This window comes from Alosa pseudoharengus, unplaced genomic scaffold, assembly GCF_046254945.1.
Source record: "Alosa pseudoharengus isolate Yale_2024_CS ecotype anadromous, Long Island Sound unplaced genomic scaffold, YU_APseudo_1.1 YU_APseudo_1.1_scf_17, whole genome shotgun sequence".
NCBI lineage: Eukaryota > Metazoa > Chordata > Actinopteri > Clupeiformes > Clupeidae > Alosa > Alosa pseudoharengus.
The window spans coordinates 16,441,647-16,461,598 of record NW_027468640.1 but is presented as its reverse complement, the minus strand read 5'-3'; the positions used below and the strand labels follow the sequence as shown (position 1 = coordinate 16,461,598).

The window sequence follows — 19,952 nt, the reverse complement described above, 5'->3', positions numbered from 1 at the left end:
TGTTGTTGTTGTTGTCGTTTCCGCTTCTGTTGTTGTTGTTGGCGCTGCTGTTGTTGGTGTCGTTGTTGTTGTTGGTGTCATTGTTGGTGCTGCTGTTGTTGTTGGCGCTACTGTTGTTGTTGTTGTCGTTTCCGCTTCTGTTGTTGTTGTTGGTGCTGCTGTTGTTGTTGTTGTTACCTCAGTTGTAGTTGTGGGTTTATTTGTGGTTGTAGTTGGTTCATTTGTGGTCTTTGTTACCTCAATTGTGGTTGCTGTTGGTTCAATTGTTGTTTCTTCTGTTGTAGTCGTTGGTTCATTTGTGGTTGAAGTAGTTGGTACAATTGTGGTTGTTGTTGGTTCAGTTGTGGTTGTTGTTACCTCTGTTGTAGTCGTTGGTTCATTTGTGGTTAAAGTTGTTGGCTCAGTTGTGGTTGTTGTTACCTCAGTTGAAGTAGTTGGCTCAATTGTGGTTGAAGTTGTTGTCTCAGTTGTAGTTGTTGGTTCATTTGTGCTTGAAGATGTTGGCTCAATTGTGGTTGTTGTTATCTCAGTGGTGGTTGTTGGTTCAATTGTGGTTGTTGTTGGTTCAAATGTGGTTGTTGTTGCCCCATTTGTGGTTGTTGTTGCCTCTGTTGTAGTCGTTGGTTCATTTGTGGTTGAAGTAGTTGGCACAATTGTAGTTGTTGTTGGTTCAAATGTGGTTGTTGTTGCCTCAATTGTGGTTGTTTTTATCTCTATTGTGGTTGTTGTTTCCTCAATTGTGGTTGATGTTGGTTCAATTATATTTGAAGATGGTGGCTCAGTTGTGGATATTTTTACCTCAGTAATAGTTTTTGGTTCATTTGTGGTGGAAGTTGATGTCTGAATTGTGGTTCTTGTTGCCTCAGTTTTAGTATTTGGTTCATTTGTGGTTGAAGTAATTGGTGCAATTGTGGTTGTTGTTGGTTCAGTTGTAGTTGTTGTTGGCGCTGCTGGTGTCGTCGTTGGCGCTGTTGTTGTTGTTGTTGTCGTTTCCGCTTCTGTTGTTGTTGTTGGTGCTGCTGTTGTTGTTGTTGTTGTTGGCGCTGCTGTTGTTGTTGTTGTTGTTGGCGCTGCTGTTGTTGTTGTTGTTGTTGGCGCTGTTGTTGTTGTTGTCGTTTCCGCTTCTGTTGTTGTTGTTGGTGCTGCTGTTGTTGTTGTTGTTGTTGGCGCTGCTGTTGTTGGTGTCGTTGTTGTTGTTGGTGTCATTGTTGCTGCTGTTGTTGTTGTTGTCGTTTCCGCTTCTGTTGTTGTTGTTGGTGCTGCTGTTGTTGTTGTTGTTGTTGGCGCTGCTGTTGTTGTTGTTGTTGTTGGCGCTGTTGTTGTTGTTGTCGTTTCCGCTTCTGTTGTTGTTGTTGGTGCTGCTGTTGTTGTTGTTGTTGTTGGCGCTGCTGTTGTTGTTGTTGTTGTTGGCGCTGCTGTTGTTGGTGTCGTTGTTGTTGTTGGTGTCATTGTTGGTGCTGTTGTTGTTGTTGGCGCTGCTGTTGTTGTTGTTTCCGCTTCTGTTGTTGTTGTTGATACTGCTGTTGTTGTTGTTGTTGTTGGCGCTGCTGTTGTTGTTGTTGTCGTTTCCGCTGCTGTTGTTGTTGTCGTCGTTGGCGCTGCTGTTGTTGTTGTTGTCGTTTCCGCTGCTGTTGTTGGTGTCGTTGATGTTGTTGGTGTCATTGTTGTTGTTGGTGCTGCTGTTGTTGTTGTTGGCGCTGCTGTTGTTGTTGTTGTCGTTTCCGCTCCTGTTGTCGTTTCCGCTGCTGTTGTTGTCGTTTTCGCTTCTGTTGTTGTTGTTGGCGCTGCAGTTGTTGGTGTCGTTGTTGTTGTTGGTGTCATTGTTGGTGTCGTCGTTGGCGCTGCTGTTGTTGTTGTTGTCGTTTCCGCTGCTGTTGTTGTTGTCGTCGTTGGCGCTGCTGTTGTTGTTGTTGTCATTTCCGCTGCTGTTGTTGTCATTTCCGCTACTGTTGTTGTTGTTGGTCCTGCTGTTGTTGTTGTCGTTTCCGCTGTTGTTGTTGTTATTGGTGCTGCTGTTGTTGTTGTTGGCGCTGCTGTTGTTGTTGTTGTTGTTGGCGCTGCTGTTGTTGTTGTTGTCGTTTCCGCTGCTGTTGTTGTTGTCGTCGTTGGCGCTGCTGTTGTTGTTGTTGTCGTTTCCGCTGCTGTTGTTGGTGTCGTTGATGTTGTTGGTGTCATTGTTGTTGTTGGTGCTGCTGTTGTTGTTGTTGGCGCTGCTGTTGTTGTTGTTGTCGTTTCCGCTCCTGTTGTCGTTTCCGCTGCTGTTGTTGTCGTTTTCGCTTCTGTTGTTGTTGTTGGCGCTGCAGTTGTTGGTGTCGTTGTTGTTGTTGGTGTCATTGTTGGTGTCGTCGTTGGCGCTGCTGTTGTTGTTGTTGTCGTTTCCGCTGCTGTTGTTGTTGTCGTCGTTGGCGCTGCTGTTGTTGTTGTTGTCATTTCCGCTGCTGTTGTTGTCATTTCCGCTACTGTTGTTGTTGTTGGTCCTGCTGTTGTTGTTGTCGTTTCCGCTGTTGTTGTTGTTATTGGTGCTGCTGTTGTTGTTGTTGGCGCTGCTGTTGTTGTTGTTGTCGTTTCCGCTGCTGTTGTTGTTGTTGTTGCTGTTGTTGTTGTTGGCGCTGCTGTTGTTGTTGTTGTCATTTCCGCTGCTGTTGTTGTTGTTGTTGCCACTGCTGCTGTTGTTGTTGTTGGCGTTTCAGCTGCTGTTGTTGTTGTTGGTGTCATTGTTGGTGCTGCTGTTGTTGTTGTTGTTGTTGTTTCCGCTGCTGTTGTTGGTGTCGTTGTTGTTGTTGGTGTCATTGTTGTTGTTGGTGCTGCTGTTGTTGTTGGCGCTGCTGTTGTTGTTGTTGTCGTTTCCGCTCCTGTTGTTGTTGTTGGTGCTGCTGTTGTTGTTGTTGTTACCTCAGTTGTAGTTGTGGGTTTATTTGTGGTTGTTGTTATCTCAGTGGTGGTTGTTGGTTCAATTGTGGTTGTTGTTGGTGCTGCTGTTGTTTGTTCTGTTGTAGTCGTTGGTTCATTTGTGGTTGAAGTAGTTGGTACAATTGTGGTTGTTGTTGGTTCAGTTGTGGTTGTTGTTACCTCTGTTGTAGTCGTTGGTTCATTTGTGGTTAAAGTTGTTGGCTCAGTTGTGGTTGTTGTTACCTCAGTTGAAGTAGTTGGCTCAATTGTGGTTGAAGTTGTTGTCTCAGTTGTAGTTGTTGGTTCATTTGTGGTTGAAGTAATTGGTGCAATTGTGGTTGTTTTTGGTTCAGTTGTAGTTGTTGTTGGCGCTGCTGTTGTTGTTGGCGCTGCTGTTGTTGTTGTTGTCGTTTCCGCTTCTGTTGTTGTTGTTGGTGCTGCTGTTGTTGTTGTTGTTGGCGCTGCTGTTGTTGGTGTCGTTGTTGTTGTTGGTGTCATTGTTGGTGCTGATGTTGTTGTTGTTGGCGCTGCTGTTGTTGTTGTTGGCGCTGCTGTTGTTGTCGTTTCCGCTTCTGTTGTTGTTGTTGGTGCTGCTGTTGTTGTTGTTGTTGGCGCTGCTGTTGTTGGTGTCATTGTTGTCGTTGTTGTCGTTTCCGCTTCTGTTGTTGTTGTTGGTGCTGCTGTTGTTGTTGTTGGCGCTGCTGTTGTTGTTGTTGTCGTTTCCGCTTCTGTTGTTGTTGTTGGTGCTGCTGTTGTTGTTGTTGTTGTCGTTTCCGCTGCTGTTGTTGGTGTCGTTGTTGTTGTTGGTGTCATTGTTGTTGTTGGTGCTGCTGTTGTTGTTGTTGGCGCTGCTGTTGTTGTTGTTGTCGTTTCCGCTCCTGTTGTTGTTGTTGGTGCTGCTGTTGTTGTTGTTGTTATCTCAGTGGTGGTTGTTGGTTCAATTGTGGTTGTTGTTGGTGCTGCTGTTGTTTCTTCTGTTGTAGTCGTTGGTTCATTTGTGGTTGAAGTAGTTGGTACAATTGTGGTTGTTGTTGGTTCAGTTGTGGTTGTTGTTACCTCTGTTGTAGTCGTTGGTTCATTTGTGGTTAAAGTTGTTGGCTCAGTTGTGGTTGTTGTTACCTCAGTTGAAGTAGTTGGCTCAATTGTGGTTGAAGTTGTTGTCTCAGTTGTAGTTGTTGGTTCATTTGTGCTTGAAGATGTTGGCTCAATTGTGGTTGTTGTTATCTCAGTGGTGGTTGTTGGTTCAATTGTGGTTGTTGTTGGTTCAAATGTGGTTGTTGTTGCCCCATTTGTGGTTGTTGTTGCCTCTGTTGTAGTCGTTGGTTCATTTGTGGTTGAAGTAGTTGGCACAATTGTAGTTGTTGTTGGTTCAAATGTGGTTGTTGTTGCCTCAATTGTGGTTGTTTTTATCTCGATTGTGGTTGTTGTTTCCTCAATTGTGGTTGATGTTGGTTCAATTATATTTGAAGATGGTGGCTCAGTTGTGGATATTTTTACCTCAGTAATAGTTTTTGGTTCATTTGTGGTGGAAGTTGATGTCTGAATTGTGGTTCTTGTTGCCTCAGTTTTAGTATTTGGTTCATTTGTGGTTGAAGTAATTGGTGCAATTGTGGTTGTTGTTGGTTCAGTTGTAGTTGTTGTTGGCGCTGCTGGTGTCGTCGTTGGCGCTGCTGTTGTTGTTGTTGTCGTTTCCGCTTCTGTTGTTGTTGTTGGTGCTGCTGTTGTTGTTGTTGTTGTTGGCGCTGCTGTTGTTGTTGTTGTTGTTGGCGCTGTTGTTGTTGTTGTCGTTTCCGCTTCTGTTGTTGTTGTTGGTGCTGCTGTTGTTGTTGTTGTTGTTGGCGCTGCTGTTGTTGTTGTTGGCGCTGCTGTTGTTGGTGTCGTTGTTGTTGTTGGTGTCATTGTTGCTGCTGTTGTTGTTGTTGTCGTTTCCGCTTCTGTTGTTGTTGTTGGTGCTGCTGTTGTTGTTGTTGTTGTTGGCGCTGCTGTTGTTGTTGTTGTTGTTGGCGCTGTTGTTGTTGTTGTCGTTTCCGCTTCTGTTGTTGTTGTTGGTGCTGCTGTTGTTGTTGTTGTTGTTGGCGCTGCTGTTGTTGTTGTTGTTGTTGGCGCTGCTGTTGTTGGTGTCGTTGTTGTTGTTGGTGTCATTGTTGGTGCTGTTGTTGTTGTTGGCGCTGCTGTTGTTGTTGTTTCCGCTTCTGTTGTTGTTGTTGATACTGCTGTTGTTGTTGTTGTTGTTGGCGCTGCTGTTGTTGTTGTTGTCGTTTCCGCTGCTGTTGTTGTTGTCGTCGTTGGCGCTGCTGTTGTTGTTGTTGTCGTTTCCGCTGCTGTTGTTGGTGTCGTTGATGTTGTTGGTGTCATTGTTGTTGTTGGTGCTGCTGTTGTTGTTGTTGGCGCTGCTGTTGTTGTTGTTGTCGTTTCCGCTCCTGTTGTCGTTTCCGCTGCTGTTGTTGTCGTTTTCGCTTCTGTTGTTGTTGTTGGCGCTGCAGTTGTTGGTGTCGTTGTTGTTGTTGGTGTCATTGTTGGTGTCGTCGTTGGCGCTGCTGTTGTTGTTGTTGTCGTTTCCGCTGCTGTTGTTGTTGTCGTCGTTGGCGCTGCTGTTGTTGTTGTTGTCATTTCCGCTGCTGTTGTTGTCATTTCCGCTACTGTTGTTGTTGTTGGTCCTGCTGTTGTTGTTGTCGTTTCCGCTGTTGTTGTTGTTATTGGTGCTGCTGTTGTTGTTGTTGGCGCTGCTGTTGTTGTTGTTGTTGTTGGCGCTGCTGTTGTTGTTGTTGTCGTTTCCGCTGCTGTTGTTGTTGTCGTCGTTGGCGCTGCTGTTGTTGTTGTTGTCGTTTCCGCTGCTGTTGTTGGTGTCGTTGATGTTGTTGGTGTCATTGTTGTTGTTGGTGCTGCTGTTGTTGTTGTTGGCGCTGCTGTTGTTGTTGTTGTCGTTTCCGCTCCTGTTGTCGTTTCCGCTGCTGTTGTTGTCGTTTTCGCTTCTGTTGTTGTTGTTGGCGCTGCAGTTGTTGGTGTCGTTGTTGTTGTTGGTGTCATTGTTGGTGTCGTCGTTGGCGCTGCTGTTGTTGTTGTTGTCGTTTCCGCTGCTGTTGTTGTTGTCGTCGTTGGCGCTGCTGTTGTTGTTGTTGTCATTTCCGCTGCTGTTGTTGTCATTTCCGCTACTGTTGTTGTTGTTGGTCCTGCTGTTGTTGTTGTCGTTTCCGCTGTTGTTGTTGTTATTGGTGCTGCTGTTGTTGTTGTTGGCGCTGCTGTTGTTGTTGTTGTCGTTTCCGCTGCTGTTGTTGTTGTTGTTGCTGTTGTTGTTGTTGGCGCTGCTGTTGTTGTTGTTGTCATTTCCGCTGCTGTTGTTGTTGTTGTTGCCACTGCTGCTGTTGTTGTTGTTGGCGTTTCAGCTGCTGTTGTTGTTGTTGGTGTCATTGTTGGTGCTGCTGTTGTTGTTGTTGTTGTTGTTTCCGCTGCTGTTGTTGGTGTCGTTGTTGTTGTTGGTGTCATTGTTGTTGTTGGTGCTGCTGTTGTTGTTGGCGCTGCTGTTGTTGTTGTCGTTTCCGCTCCTGTTGTTGTTGTTGGTGCTGCTGTTGTTGTTGTTGTTACCTCAGTTGTAGTTGTGGGTTTATTTGTGGTTGTTGTTATCTCAGTGGTGGTTGTTGGTTCAATTGTGGTTGTTGTTGGTGCTGCTGTTGTTTGTTCTGTTGTAGTCGTTGGTTTATTTGTGGTTGAAGTAGTTGGTACAATTGTGGTTGTTGTTGGTTCAGTTGTGGTTGTTGTTACCTCTGTTGTAGTCGTTGGTTCATTTGTGGTTAAAGTTGTTGGCTCAGTTGTGGTTGTTGTTACCTCAGTTGAAGTAGTTGGCTCAATTGTGGTTGAAGTTGTTGTCTCAGTTGTAGTTGTTGGTTCATTTGTGGTTGAAGTAATTGGTGCAATTGTGGTTGTTTTTGGTTCAGTTGTAGTTGTTGTTGGCGCTGCTGTTGTTGTTGGCGCTGCTGTTGTTGTTGTTGTCGTTTCCGCTTCTGTTGTTGTTGTTGGTGCTGCTGTTGTTGTTGTTGTTGGCGCTGCTGTTGTTGGTGTCGTTGTTGTTGTTGGTGTCATTGTTGGTGCTGATGTTGTTGTTGTTGGCGCTGCTGTTGTTGTTGTTGGCGCTGCTGTTGTTGTCGTTTCCGCTTCTGTTGTTGTTGTTGGTGCTGCTGTTGTTGTTGTTGTTGGCGCTGCTGTTGTTGGTGTCATTGTTGTCGTTGTTGTCGTTTCCGCTTCTGTTGTTGTTGTTGGTGCTGCTGTTGTTGTTGTTGGCGCTGCTGTTGTTGTTGTTGTCGTTTCCGCTTCTGTTGTTGTTGTTGGTGCTGCTGTTGTTGTTGTTGTTGTCGTTTCCGCTGCTGTTGTTGGTGTCGTTGTTGTTGTTGGTGTCATTGTTGTTGTTGGTGCTGCTGTTGTTGTTGTTGGCGCTGCTGTTGTTGTTGTTGTCGTTTCCGCTCCTGTTGTTGTTGTTGGTGCTGCTGTTGTTGTTGTTGTTATCTCAGTGGTGGTTGTTGGTTCAATTGTGGTTGTTGTTGGTGCTGCTGTTGTTTGTTCTGTTGTAGTCGTTGGTTCATTTGTGGTTGAAGTAGTTGGTACAATTGTGGTTGTTGTTGGTTCAGTTGTGGTTGTTGTTACCTCTGTTGTAGTCGTTGGTTCATTTGTGGTTAAAGTTGTTGTCTCAGTTGTGGTTGTTGTTACCTCAGTTGAAGTAGTTGGCTCAATTGTGGTTGAAGTTGTTGTCTCAGTTGTAGTTGTTGGTTCATTTGTGGTTGAAGTAATTGGTGCAATTGTGGTTGTTGTTGGTTCAGTAGTAGTTGTTGTTGGCGATGCTGTTGTTGTTGTTGGCGCTGCTGTTGTTGTTGTTGTCGTTTCCGCTGCTGTTGTTGTCGTCGTTGGCGCTGCTGTTGTTGTTGGCGCTGCTGTTGTTGTTGTTGTCGTTTCCGCTGCTGTTGTTGTCGTCGTTGGCGCTGCTGTTGTTGTTGTTGTCGTTTCCGCTTCTGTTGTTGTTGTTGGTGCTGCTGTTGTTGTTGTTGGCGCTGCTGTTGTTGTTGTTGTCGTTTCCGCTTCTGTTGTTGTTGTTGGTGCTGCTGTTGTTGTTGTTGTTGTTGGCGCTGCTGTTGTTGTTGTTGGTGCTGTTGTTGTTGTTGGTGCTGCTGTTGTTGTCGTTGGTGCTGCTGTTGTTGTTGTTGTCGTTTCCGCTGCTGTTGTTGGTGTCGTTGTTGTTGTTGGTGTCATTGTTGTTGTTGGTGCTGCTGTTGTTGTTGTTAGCGATGCTGTTGTTGTTGTTGTCGTTTCCGCTCCTGTTGTTGTTGTTGGTGCTGCTGTTGTTGTTGTTACCTCAGTTGTAGTTGTGGGTTTATTTGTGGTTGTTGTTATCTCAGTGGTGGTTGTTGGTTCAATTGTGGTTGTTGTTGGTGCTGCTGTTGTATGTTCTGTTGTAGTCGTTGGTTCATTTGTGGTTGAAGTAGTTGGTACAATTGTGGTTGTTGTTGGTTCAGTTGTGGTTGTTGTTACCTCTGTTGTAGTCGTTGGTGCAATTGTGGTTGTTGTTGGTGCTGCTGTTGTTGTTGTTGGCGCTGCTGTTGTTGTTCTTGGCGCTGCTGTTGTTGTTCTTGTCGTTTCCGCTTCTGTTGTTGTTGGTGCTGCTGTTGTTGTTGTTGTTGTTGGCGCTGCTGTTGTTGGTGTCGTTGTTGTTGTTGTTGTCGTTTCCGCTTCTGTTGTTGTTGTTGGTGCTGCTGTTGTTGTTGTTGTTGTTGGCGCTGCTGTTGTTGGTGTCGTTGTTGTTGTTGTTGTCGTTTCCGCTTCTGTTGTTGTTGTTGGTGCTGCTGTTGTTGTTGTCGTCGTTGGCGCTGCTGTTGTTGTTGTTGGCGCTGCTGTTGTTGTTGTTGTCGTTTCCGCTGTTGTTGTTGTTGTTGTTGGCGCTGCTGTTGTTGGTGTCGTTGTTGTTGTTGTTGTCGTTTCCGCTTCTGTTGTTGTTGTTGGTGCTGCTGTTGTTGTTGGCGCTGCTGTTGTTGTTGTTGTCGTTTCCGCTTCTGTTGTTGTTGTTGGTGCTGCTGTTGTTGTTGTTGTTGTTGGCGCTGCTGTTGTTGTTGTTGGTGCTGCTGTTGTTGTTGGTGGTGCTGCTGTTGTTGTCGTTGGTGCTGCTGTTGTTGTTGTTGTTGTCGTTTCCGCTGTTTTTGTTGGTGTCGTTGTTGTTGTTGGTGTCATTGTTGTTGTTGGTGCTGCTGTTGTTGTTGTTGGCGCTGCTGTTGTTGTTGTTGTCGTTTCCGCTCCTGTTGTTGTTGTTGGTGCTGCTGTTGTTGTTGTTACCTCAGTTGTAGTTGTGGGTTTATTTGTGGTTGTTGTTATCTCAGTGGTGGTTGTTGGTTCAATTGTGGTTGTTGTTGGTGCTGCTGTTGTATGTTCTGTTGTAGTCGTTGGTTCATTTGTGGTTGAAGTAGTTGGTACAAATGTGGTTGTTGTTGGTTCAGTTGTGGTTGTTGTTACCTCTGTTGTAGTCGTTGGTGCAATTGTGGTTGTTGTTGGTTCAGTTGTAGTTGTTGTTGGCGCTGCTGTTGTTGTTGTTGGCGCTGCTGTTGTTGTTGTTGTCGTTTCCGCTTCTGTTGTTGTTGTTGGTGCTGCTGTTGTTGTTGTTGGCGCTGCTGTTGTTGGTGTCGTTGTTGTTGTTGTTGTCGTTTCCGCTTCTGTTGTTGTTGTTGGTGCTGCTGTTGTTGTTGTTGTCGTTTCCGCTTCTGTTGTTGTTGTTGGTGCTGCTGTTGTTGTTGTTGTTGTTGGCGCTGCTGTTGTTGGTGTCGTTGTTGTTGTTGTTGTCGTTTCCGCTTCTGTTGTTGTTGTTGGTGCTGCTGTTGTTGTTGTCGTCGTTGGCGTTGCTGTTGTTGTTGTTGGCGCTGCTGTTGTTGTTGTTGTCGTTTCCGCTGTTGTTGTTGTTGTTGTTGGCGCTGCTGTTGTTGGTGTCGTTGTTGTTGTTGTTGTCGTTTCCGCTTCTGTTGTTGTTGTTGGTGCTGCTGTTGTTGTTGGCGCTGCTGTTGTTGTTGTTGTCGTTTCCGCTTCTGTTGTTGTTGTTGGTGCTGCTGTTGTTGTTGTTGTTGTTGTTGGCGCTGCTGTTGTTGTTGTTGGTGCTGCTGTTGTTGTTGTTGTTGTTGTTGGCGCTGCTGTTGTTGTTGTTGGTGCTGCTGTTGTTGGTGTCGTTGTTGTTGTTGTTGTCGTTTCCGCTTCTGTTGTTGTTGTTGGTGCTGCTGTTGTTGTTGTTGGCGCTGCTGTTGTTGTTGTTGTCGTTTCCGCTTCTGTTGTTGTTGTTGGTGCTGCTGTTGTTGTTGTTGTTGTTGTCGTTTCCGCTGCTATCGTTGGTGCTGCTGTTGTTGTCGTTGGTGCTGCTGTTGTTGTCTTTGGTGCTGCTGTTGTTGGTGTTGTCGTTTCCGCTGTTGTTGTTGTTGTTGGTGCTGCTGTTGTTGTTGTTGTTGGTGCTGCTGTTGTTGTTGTTGTTGTTGGCGCTGCTGTTGTTGGTGTCGTTGTTGTTGTTGGTGTCATTGTTGGTGCTGCTGTTGTTGTTGTTGTTGTTGTTTCCGCTGCTGTTGTTGGTGTCGTTGTTGTTGGTGTCATTGTTGTTGTTGGTGCTGCTGTTGTTGTTGTTGGTGCTGCTGTTGTTGTTGTTGTCGTTTCCGCTGCTGTTGTTGGTGTCGTTGTTGTTGTTGGTGTCATTGTTGTTGTTGGTGCTGCTGTTGTTGTTGTTGGCGCTGCTGTTGTTGTTGTTGTCGTTTCCGCTCCTGTTGTTGTTGTTGGTGCTGCTGTTGTTGTTGTTCCCTCAGTTGTAGTTGTGGGTTTATTTGTGGTTGTTGTTATCTCAGTGGTGGTTGTTGGTTCAATTGTGGTTGTTGTTGGTGCTGCTGTTGTTTGTTCTGTTGTAGTCGTTGGTTCATTTGTGGTTGAAGTAGTTTGTACAATTGTGGTTGTTGTTGGTTCAGTTGTGGTTGTTGTTACCTCTGTTGTAGTCGTTGGTGCAATTGTGGTTGTTGTTGGTTCAGTTGTAGTTGTTGTTGGCGCTGCTGTTGTTGTTGTTGGTGCTGCTGTTGTTGTTGTTGGCGCTGCTGTTGTTGGTGTCGTTGTTGTTGTTGGTGTCATTGTTGGTGCTGCTGTTGTTGTTGTTGGCGCTGCTGTTGTTGTTCTTGGCGCTGCTGTTGTTGTTCTTGTCGTTTCCGCTTCTGTTGTTGTTGTTGGTGCTGCTGTTGTTGTTGTTGGCGCTGCTGTTGTTGTTGTTGTCGTTTCCGCTTCTGTTGTTGTTGTTGGTGCTGCTGTTGTTGTTGTTGTCGTTTCCGCTTCTGTTGTTGTTGTTGGTGCTGCTGTTGTTGTTGTCGTCGTTGGCGCTGCTGTTGTTGTTGTTGGCGCTGCTGTTGTTGTTGTTGTCGTTTCCGCTGCTGTTGTTGTCGTCGTTGGCGCTGCTGTTGTTGTTGTTGGCGCTGCTGTTGTTGTTCTTGTCGTTTCCGCTTCTGTTGTTGTTGTTGGTGCTGCTGTTGTTGTTGTTGTTGTTGGCGCTGCTGTTGTTGGTGTCGTTGTTGTTGTTGTTGTCGTTTCCGCTTCTGTTGTTGTTGTTGGTGCTGCTGTTGTTGTTGTTGGCGCTGCTGTTGTTGTTGTTGTCGTTTCCGCTTCTGTTGTTGTTGTTGGTTCTGCTGTTGTTGTTGTTGTTGTTGGCGCTGCTGTTGTTGTTGTTGGTGCTGCTGTTGTTGTTGTTGGTGCTGCTGTTGTTGTTGTTGTTACCTCAGTTGTAGTTGTGGGTTTATTTGTGGTTGTTGTTATCTCAGTGGTGGTTGTTGGTTCAATTGTGGTTGTTGTTGGTGCTGCTGTTGTTTGTTCTGTTGTAGTCGTTGGTTCATTTGTGGATGAAGTAGTTGGTACAATTGTGGTTGTTGTTGGTTCAGTTGGGGTTGTTGTTACCTCTGTTGTAGTCGTTGGTTCATTTGTGGTTAAAGTTGTTGGCTCAGTTGTGGTTGTTGTTACCTCAGTTGAAGTAGTTGGCTCAATTGTGGTTGAAGTTGTTGTCTCAGTTGTAGTTGTTGGTTCATTTGTGGTTGAAGTAATTGGTGCAATTGTGGTTGTTGTTGGTTCAGTAGTAGTTGTTGTTGGCGATGCTGTTGTTGTTGTTGGCGCTGCTGTTGTTGTTGTCGTTTCCGCTTCTGTTGTTGTTGTTGTTGCTGCTGTTGTTGTTGTTGGTGCTGCTGTTGTTGTTGTTGGCGCTGCTGTTGTTGTTGTCGTCGTTGGCGCTGCTGTTGTTGTTGGCGCTGCTGTTGTTGTTGTTGTTGGTGCTGCTGTTGTTGTTGTTGGTGCTGCTGTTGTTGTTGTTGGCGCTGCTGTTGTTGTTGTTGTCGTTTCCGCTGCTGTTGTTGTTGTTGTCGTTTCCGCTGCTGTTGTTGTTGTTGCTGTTGCTGTTGTTGTTGGCGCTGCTGTTGTTGTTGTTGTCATTTCCGCTGCTATTGTTATTGTTGTTGCCACTGCTGCTGTTGTTGTTGTTGTCGTTTCCGCTTCTGTTGTTGTTGTTGGTGCTGCTGTTGTTGTTGTTGTTACCTCAGTTGTAGTTGTGGGTTTATTTGTGGTTGTTGTTATCTCAGTGGTGGTTGTTGGTTCAATTGTGGTTGTTGTTGGTTCAAATGTGGTTGTTGTTGCCCCATTTGTGGTTGTTGTTGCCTCTGTTGTGGTTGTTTTTATCTCTATTGTGGTTGTTGTTTCCTCAATTGTGGTTGATGTTGGTTCAATTATATTTGAAGATGGTGGCTCAGTTGTGGTTATTTTTACCTCAGTAATAGTTTTTGGTTCATTTGTGGTGGAAGTTGATGTCTGAATTGTGGTTCTTGTTGCCTCAGTTTTAGTATTTGGTTCATTTGTGGTTGAAGTAATTGGTGCAATTGTGGTTGTTGTTGGTTCAGTTGTAGTTGTTGTTGGCGCTGCTGTTGTTGTTGTTGTCGTTTCCGCTGCTGTTGTTGTTGTTGGCACTGCTGCTGTTGTTGTTGTTGGCGTTTCAGCTGCTGTTGTTGTTGTTGGTGCTGCTGTTGTTGGTGTCATTGTTGGCTCTGCTGTTGTTGTTGTTGTTGGCACTGCTGCTGTTGTTGTTGTTGTTGTCGTTTCCGCTGCTATTGTTGGTGCTGCTGTTGTTGGTGTCATTGTTGTTGTTGTCGTTGGTGCTGCTGTTGTTGTCTTTGGTGCTGCTGTTGTTGGTGTTGTCGTTTCCGCTGTTGTTGTTGTTGTTGGCGCTGCTGTTGTTGGTGTCATTGTTGTTGTTGGTGTCATTGTTGGTGCTGCTGTTGTTGTTGTTGGCGCTGCTGTTGTTGTCGTTTCCGCTTCTGTTGTTGTTGTTGGCGCTGCTGTTGTTGGTGTCGTTGTTGGTGCTGCTGTTGTTGTTGGTGCTGCTGTTGTTGTTGTTGGCGCTGCTGTTGTTGTTGTTGTCGTTTCCGCTTCTGTTGTTGTTGTTGGTGCTGCTGTTGTTGTTGTTGGTGCTGCTGTTGTTGGTGTCATTGTTGGCTCTGCTGTTGTTGTTGTTGTTGTTGTCGTTTCCGCTGCTATCGTTGGTGCTGCTGTTGTTGTCGTTGGTGCTGCTGTTGTTGTCTTTGGTGCTGCTGTTGTTGGTGTTGTCGTTTCCGCTGTTGTTGTTGTTGTTGGTGCTGTTGTTGTTGTTGTTGTTGTTGTTTCCGCTGCTGTTGTTGGTGTCGTTGTTGTTGTTGGTGTCATTGTTGTTGTTGGTGCTGCTGTTGTTGTTGTTGGCGCTGCTGTTGTTGTTGTTGTCGTTTCCGCTGCTGTTGTTGTTGTTGGTGCTGTTGTTGTTGTCGTTTCCGCTGTTGTTGTTGTTGTTGTAGGTGCTGCTGTTGTTGTTGTTGCCGCTGCTGTTGTTGTTGTTGTTACCTCAGTTGTAGTTGTGGGTTTATTTGTGGTTGTTGTTATCTCAGTGGTGGTTGTTGGTTCAATTGTGGTTGTTGTTGGTTTAAATGTGGTTGTTGTTGCCCCATTTGTGGTTGTTGTTGCCTCTGTTGTAGTCGTTGATTCATTTGTGGTTGAAGTAGTTGGCACAATTGTAGTTGTTGTTGGTTCAAATGTGGTTGTTGTTGCCTCAATTGTGGTTGTTTTTATCTCTATTGTGGTTGTTGTTTCCTCAATTGTGGTTGATGTTGGTTCAATTATATTTGAAGATGGTGGCTCAGATGTGGTTATTTTTACCTCAGTAATAGTTTTTGGTTCATTTGTGGTGGAAGTTGATGTCTGAATTGTGGTTCTTGTTGCCTCAGTTTTAGTATTTGGTTCATTTGTGGTTAAAGTAATTGGTGCAATTGTGGTTGTTGTTGGTTCAGTTGTAGTTGTTGTTGGCGCTGCTGTTGTTGTTGTTGTCGTTTCCGCTGCTGTTGTAGTTGTCTTCGTTGGCGCTGCTGTTGTTGTTGTTGGCGCTGCTGTTGTTGTTGTTGTCGTTTCCGCTGCTGTTGTTGTCGTCGTTGGCGCTGCTGTTGTTGTTGTTGTCGTTTCCGCTGCTGTTGTTGTTGTTGCTGTTGCTGTTGTTGTTGGCGCTGCTGTTGTTGTTGTTGTCATTTCCGCTGTTGTTGTTGTTGTTGTTGCCACTGCTGCTGTTGTTGTTGTTGGCGTTTCAGCTGCTGTTGTTGTTGTTGGCGCTGCTGTTGTTGTCGTTTCCGCTTCTGTTGTTGTTGTTGGCGCTGCTGTTGTTGGTGTCGTTGTTGTTGTTGGTGCTGCTGTTGTTGTTGTTGTCGTTTCCGCTTCTGTTGTTGTTGTTGGTGCTGCTGTTGTTGTTGTTGTTACCTCAGTTGTAGTTGTGGGTTTATTTGTGGTTGTTGTTATCTCAGTGGTGGTTGTTGGTTCAATTGTGGTTGTTGTTGGTTCAAATGTGGTTGTTGTTGCCCCATTTGTGGTTGTTGTTGCCTCTGTTGTGGTTGTTTTTATCTCTATTGTGGTTGTTGTTTCCTCAATTGTGGTTGATGTTGGTTCAATTATATTTGAAGATGGTGGCTCAGTTGTGGTTATTTTTACCTCAGTAATAGTTTTTGGTTCATTTGTGGTGGAAGTTGATGTCTGAATTGTGGTTCTTGTTGCCTCAGTTTTAGTATTTGGTTCATTTGTGGTTGAAGTAATTGGTGCAATTGTGGTTGTTGTTGGTTCAGTTGTAGTTGTTGTTGGCGCTGCTGTTGTTGTTGTTGTCGTTTCCGCTGCTGTTGTTGTTGTTGGCACTGCTGCTGTTGTTGTTGTTGGCGTTTCAGCTGCTGTTGTTGTTGTTGGTGCTGCTGTTGTTGGTGTCATTGTTGGCTCTGCTGTTGTTGTTGTTGTTGGCACTGCTGCTGTTGTTGTTGTTGTTGTCGTTTCCGCTGCTATTGTTGGTGCTGCTGTTGTTGGTGTCATTGTTGTTGTTGTCGTTGGTGCTGCTGTTGTTGTCTTTGGTGCTGCTGTTGTTGGTGTTGTCGTTTCCGCTGTTGTTGTTGTTGTTGGCGCTGCTGTTGTTGGTGTCATTGTTGTTGTTGGTGTCATTGTTGGTGCTGCTGTTGTTGTTGTTGGCGCTGCTGTTGTTGTCGTTTCCGCTTCTGTTGTTGTTGTTGGCGCTGCTGTTGTTGGTGTCGTTGTTGGTGCTGCTGTTGTTGTTGGTGCTGCTGTTGTTGTTGTTGGCGCTGCTGTTGTTGTTGTTGTCGTTTCCGCTTCTGTTGTTGTTGTTGGTGCTGCTGTTGTTGTTGTTGTTACCTCAGTTGTAGTTGTGGGTTTATTTGTGGTTGTAGTTGGCCCAGTTGTGGTTGTTGTTGGTTCATTTGTGGTCTTATTTGTGGTCTTTGTTACCTCAATTGTGGTTGCTGTTGGTTCAATTGTTGTTTTAGTAGTAATAGTTTTTGGTTCATTTGTGGTGGAAGTTGATGTTCTTGTTGCCTCAGTTTTAGTATTTGGTTCATTTGTGGTTGAAGTAATTGGTGCAATTGTGGTTGTTGTTGGTTCAGTTGTAGTTTTTGTTGGCACTGCTGTTGTTGTTGTTGTCATTTCCGCTGCTGTTGTTGTTGTTGGTGCTGCTGTTGTTGTTGTTGTTGGCGCTGCTGTTGTTGTTGTTGTTGTTGGCGCTGCTGTTGTTGGTGTCGTTGGTTGTGCTGCTGTTGTTGTTGTTGTCGTTGGTGCTGCTGTTGTTGGTGTCGTCAGGGTGTCTGAAGACTTCTTCTTGGTAAATAGGCCTTCCTCCTTTGATGCAAGGTCATGCAATTCACTTTTGGGGCTGAACTTGCTTGTTGTTGTTGTTGTTGCCGCTGCTGTTGTTGTTGTTGTTGTTGGCGCTGCTGTTGTTGTCGTTGGTGCTGCTGTTGTTGGTGTCGTCAGGGTGTCTGAAGACTTCTTCTTGGTAAATAGGCCTTCCTCCTTTGATGCAAGGTCATGCAATTCACTTTTGGGGCTGAACTTGCTTGTTGTTGTTGTTGTTGGCGCTGCAGTTGTTGTTATTGGCGCTGCTGTTGTTGGTGTCGTCGTTGGCGCTGCTGTTGTTGTTGTTGTTGGCGCTACTGTTGTTGTTGTTGTTGGCGCTGCTGTTGTTGTTGTTGTTGGCGCTGCTGTTGTTGGTGTTGTTGGCGCTGCTGTTGTTGGTGTCGTCGTTGGCGCTGTTGTTGTTGTTGTCGTTTCCGCTGCTGTTGTCGTCATTGGCGCTGTTGTTGTTGTTGTTGGTGCTGCTGTTGTTGTCGTTGGTGCTGCTGTTGTTGGTGTCGTTGTTGTTGTTGGTGTCATTGTTGGTGCTGCTGTTGTTGTTGTTGGCGCTGCTGTTGTTGTTGGCGCTGCTGTTGTTGGTGTCGTCGTTGGTGCTGCTGTTGTTGTTGTTGTTGTTGGCGCTGCTGTTGTTGTTGTTGTCGTCGTTTCCGCTGCTGTTGTTGTTGTTGGTGCTGCTGTTGTTGTTGTTGTTGTTGGCGCTGCTGTTGTTGGTGTCATTATTGGCTCTGCTCTTGTTGTTGTTGTTGGCACTGCTGCTGTTGTTGTTGTCGTCGTTGGTGCTGCTGTTGTTGTCGTTGGTGCTGCTGTTGTTGTTGTTGTTGTCGTTTCCGCTGCTATTGTTGGTGCTGCTGTTGTTGGTGTCATTGTTGGCTCTGCTGTTGTTGTTGTTGTTGGCACTGCTGCTGTTGTTGTTGTTGGCGTTTCAGCTGTTGTTGTTGTTGTTGGCACTGCTGCTGTTGTTGTTGTTGGCGTTTCAGCTGCTGTTGTTGTTGTTGGTGCTGCTGTTGTTGGTGTCATTGTTGGCTCTGCTGTTGTTGTTGTTGTTGGCACTGCTGTTGTTGTTGTTGGCACTGCTGTTGTTGTTGTTGGTGCTGTTGTTGTTGTTGTTGGCGCTGCTGTTGCTGTTGTTGTCGTTTCCGCTGCTGTTGTTGTTGTTGGTGCTGCTGTTGTTGTTGTTGTTGGTGCTGCTGTTGTTGGTGTCATTGTTGGCTCTGCTGTTGTTGTTGTTGGCACTGCTGCTGTTGTTGTTGTTGGCGCTGCTGTTGTTGTTGTTGTCGTTGGTGCTGCTGTTGTTGTTGTTGTCGTTTCCGCTGCTGTTGTTGTTGTTGGTGCTGCTGTTGTTGTTGTCGTTGTTGGTGCTACTGTTGTTGTTGTTGGCGCTGCTGTTGTTGTTGTCGTTTCCGCTGCTGTTGTCGTCGTTGGCGCTGCTGTAGTTGTTGTTGTCGTTTCCGCTGCTGTTGTTGTTGTCGTTGTTGGTGCTACTGTTGTTGTTGGCGCTGCTGTTGTTGTTGTTGTCGTCGTTTCCGCTGCTGTTGTCGTCGTTGGCGCTGCTGTTGTTGTTGTCGTTACCGCTGCTGTTGTTGTTGTTGCTGTTGCTGTTGTTGTTGTTGGCGCTGCTGTTGTTGTTGTTGTCGTTTCCGCTGCTGTTGTTGTTGTTGGTGCTGCTGTTGTTGTTGTTGTCGTTTCCGCTGCTGTTGTTGTTGTTGGTACTGCTGTTGTTGTTGTTGTTGTTGGTGCTGCTGTTGTTGTCGTTGCTGTTGTTGTTGGCGCTGCTGTTGCTGTTGTTGTCGTTTCCGCTGCTGTTGTTGTTGTTGGTGCTGCTGTTGTTGTTGTTGTTGGCGCTGCTGTTGTTGTTGTTGTTGGTGCTGCTGTTGTTGGTGTTGTTGGTTGTGCTGCTGTTGTTGTTGTTGGTGCTGCTGTTGTTGTCGTTGGTGCTGCTGTTGTTGGTGTCGTCAGGGTCTCTGAAGACTTCTTCTTGGTAAATAGGCCTTCCTCCTTTGATGCAAGGTCATGCAATTCACTTTTGGGGCTGAACTTGCTTGTTGGAGTGACCAATATGAATTCAGAATCCTCCTCAAGCAGGCCATTCTCTGTGTGACCATTGTTTCTGGAGTCTAACGCAGTGCGAGAGCCTCTTTCTCTTAGCAATAGGTGTGACCGCTCTAGGTCGCTGTAGAACTCAATGTTGGAGTTGCGCTGGCTTGGTAAACCCTTGATGGGAAAACACATTAGTAGCAGGGCAAGACCTGCACAGAAAGAAGTAATCAGTTAGTTATCTTATTGATGGAAATTAAGAAATACATCAGGATGAAATAGGGGACAAGCTTCAATGCAGAGGACATTGACCACATAATGTCAATCAACGTATTGAAGGGTGACAAGCAGTGGAGGTAGACAGCTAGGTCTACTTGAGATCATGGCACAAGTCTTACGATGGGTTTCCACACAGCGAAACACCTCGCGAATTTCGGCCAGCGAAATTTCGCTTTGGGGGCGTGATGGCTAGACCGCTGACCTTTCGACTGCAGTGTCTAGCCAGTGGTGGCAAGCAAACTAATTAGGCTAATCAGCTGGTTCAAATGTTTAAGTACTTAATGAAGATATCCAGGGGTCTTTATGCCTCGACTAAGTTGATGTTGCCTAAACTACAATTCATGTTCATTGAAACAACAACGTCAATAAGACATAATATATTTCATACCTGTGTTGCAGCATGTAGCCTAGCTGTCTAGCTAGGTTTACAATGCAATCCAATGTCCGAACATACTAGCAGTTTGCCTGTCAGCTAGCTAAAAAGTTCAAGTGTTTAAACTAACATATATAGTGGTCTATTTAGTGATGTACTCTGACTAAGTTCGTGTGGCATATAAACCACAATTTGTATTGATACAAGTGTCAATGTTCGTGTAGAAACATTTTAATCACATACAAATTTTTGTGTTAAAGCTCAGGTAGTCTCCGCCATCTTGGTCAGACTTTTTTGTAACTCCCGCCTCCAAACATAAACACACGGACCTGATTGGTTCTAGAATGGTCCTTATTTAAATAAATGGTAACACTTTATTTTAAGGTTCACATGTTAGCCACCAATACATACCTAATTAATACCTGTATTAGTGACTTGTAAGGCATGTGTTAGGCAACATTAACCATTTGTTAGGTGTGTATTCACAAATTTCTTGTTCATGACGAATTAAGCCTTTATTATTGATATAATCTTAATAATGACCTTGTAAGCCTTGATCTCTACATACTAATTAGTAGTAAGTACCAAAATAGAATATGCATAACCTACTTGTATACTGTCTGAATAAATCCCAAATAGTAGGAGAACAGTTGTAGAATAAGCAAGTGTATGGCTCAACCTCATTGCTGCATTTCACTGCCCAGGTTGCTGTGTGAAATAGCACTTAATAACTGGGAGATTGGCTCCCATTCTAAAGTGGAAACTGGTTCCTTGGCAGCAAGCACATTATCATCAGTAATACCTCTGCAGTATGTACTTATTAGTCATGATATGTCAAAATATGGTCCCTGTTCTAAAGTAGAGGCTGGGAGGGTGTTAACAATAGAAAAGAAGATGAGAAAAGTGACAGCACTGACAATGTTTATTTAACAAGTTCTGTAAACATGTTACATTGTACTCTCAATGAGCTCACAAAGCACAAAAAGACTAGCAAAAGCTAGTTTTAACTAGAACTGACAGGATAAAAACAAGTCTTTTAAACAAATAAAAAGGGCAAAAGAATTGTCATTCAACACATCTGTGGTGGTCTTCTTTGAAACGGGACCCACCTACCACATATCAAAAACTTGTACACAGCAGGCCTATTTGCCTGAAAACTACAGTAGCAGTA

At 45.0% G+C, this 19,952-nt stretch overlaps 1 protein-coding gene and 1 pseudogene across 1 annotated transcript; both read right to left on the bottom strand.

Annotated features, from left to right (window-relative positions):
• Positions 1-817: 817 nt before the first annotated feature.
• Positions 818-11,512, bottom strand: LOC143127015 (uncharacterized; annotated as a pseudogene).
• A 429-nt stretch (positions 11,513-11,941) lies between these two features.
• Positions 11,942-18,324, bottom strand: LOC143127014 (uncharacterized). The gene is given in 4 exon segments (XM_076288315.1): positions 11,942-12,444; positions 13,081-13,903; positions 14,246-14,673; positions 18,117-18,324. Coding segments are annotated over 4 exon segments (1,917 nt in total). The 3' UTR covers positions 11,942-11,986.
• Between the last annotated feature and the right edge of the window lie 1,628 nt (positions 18,325-19,952).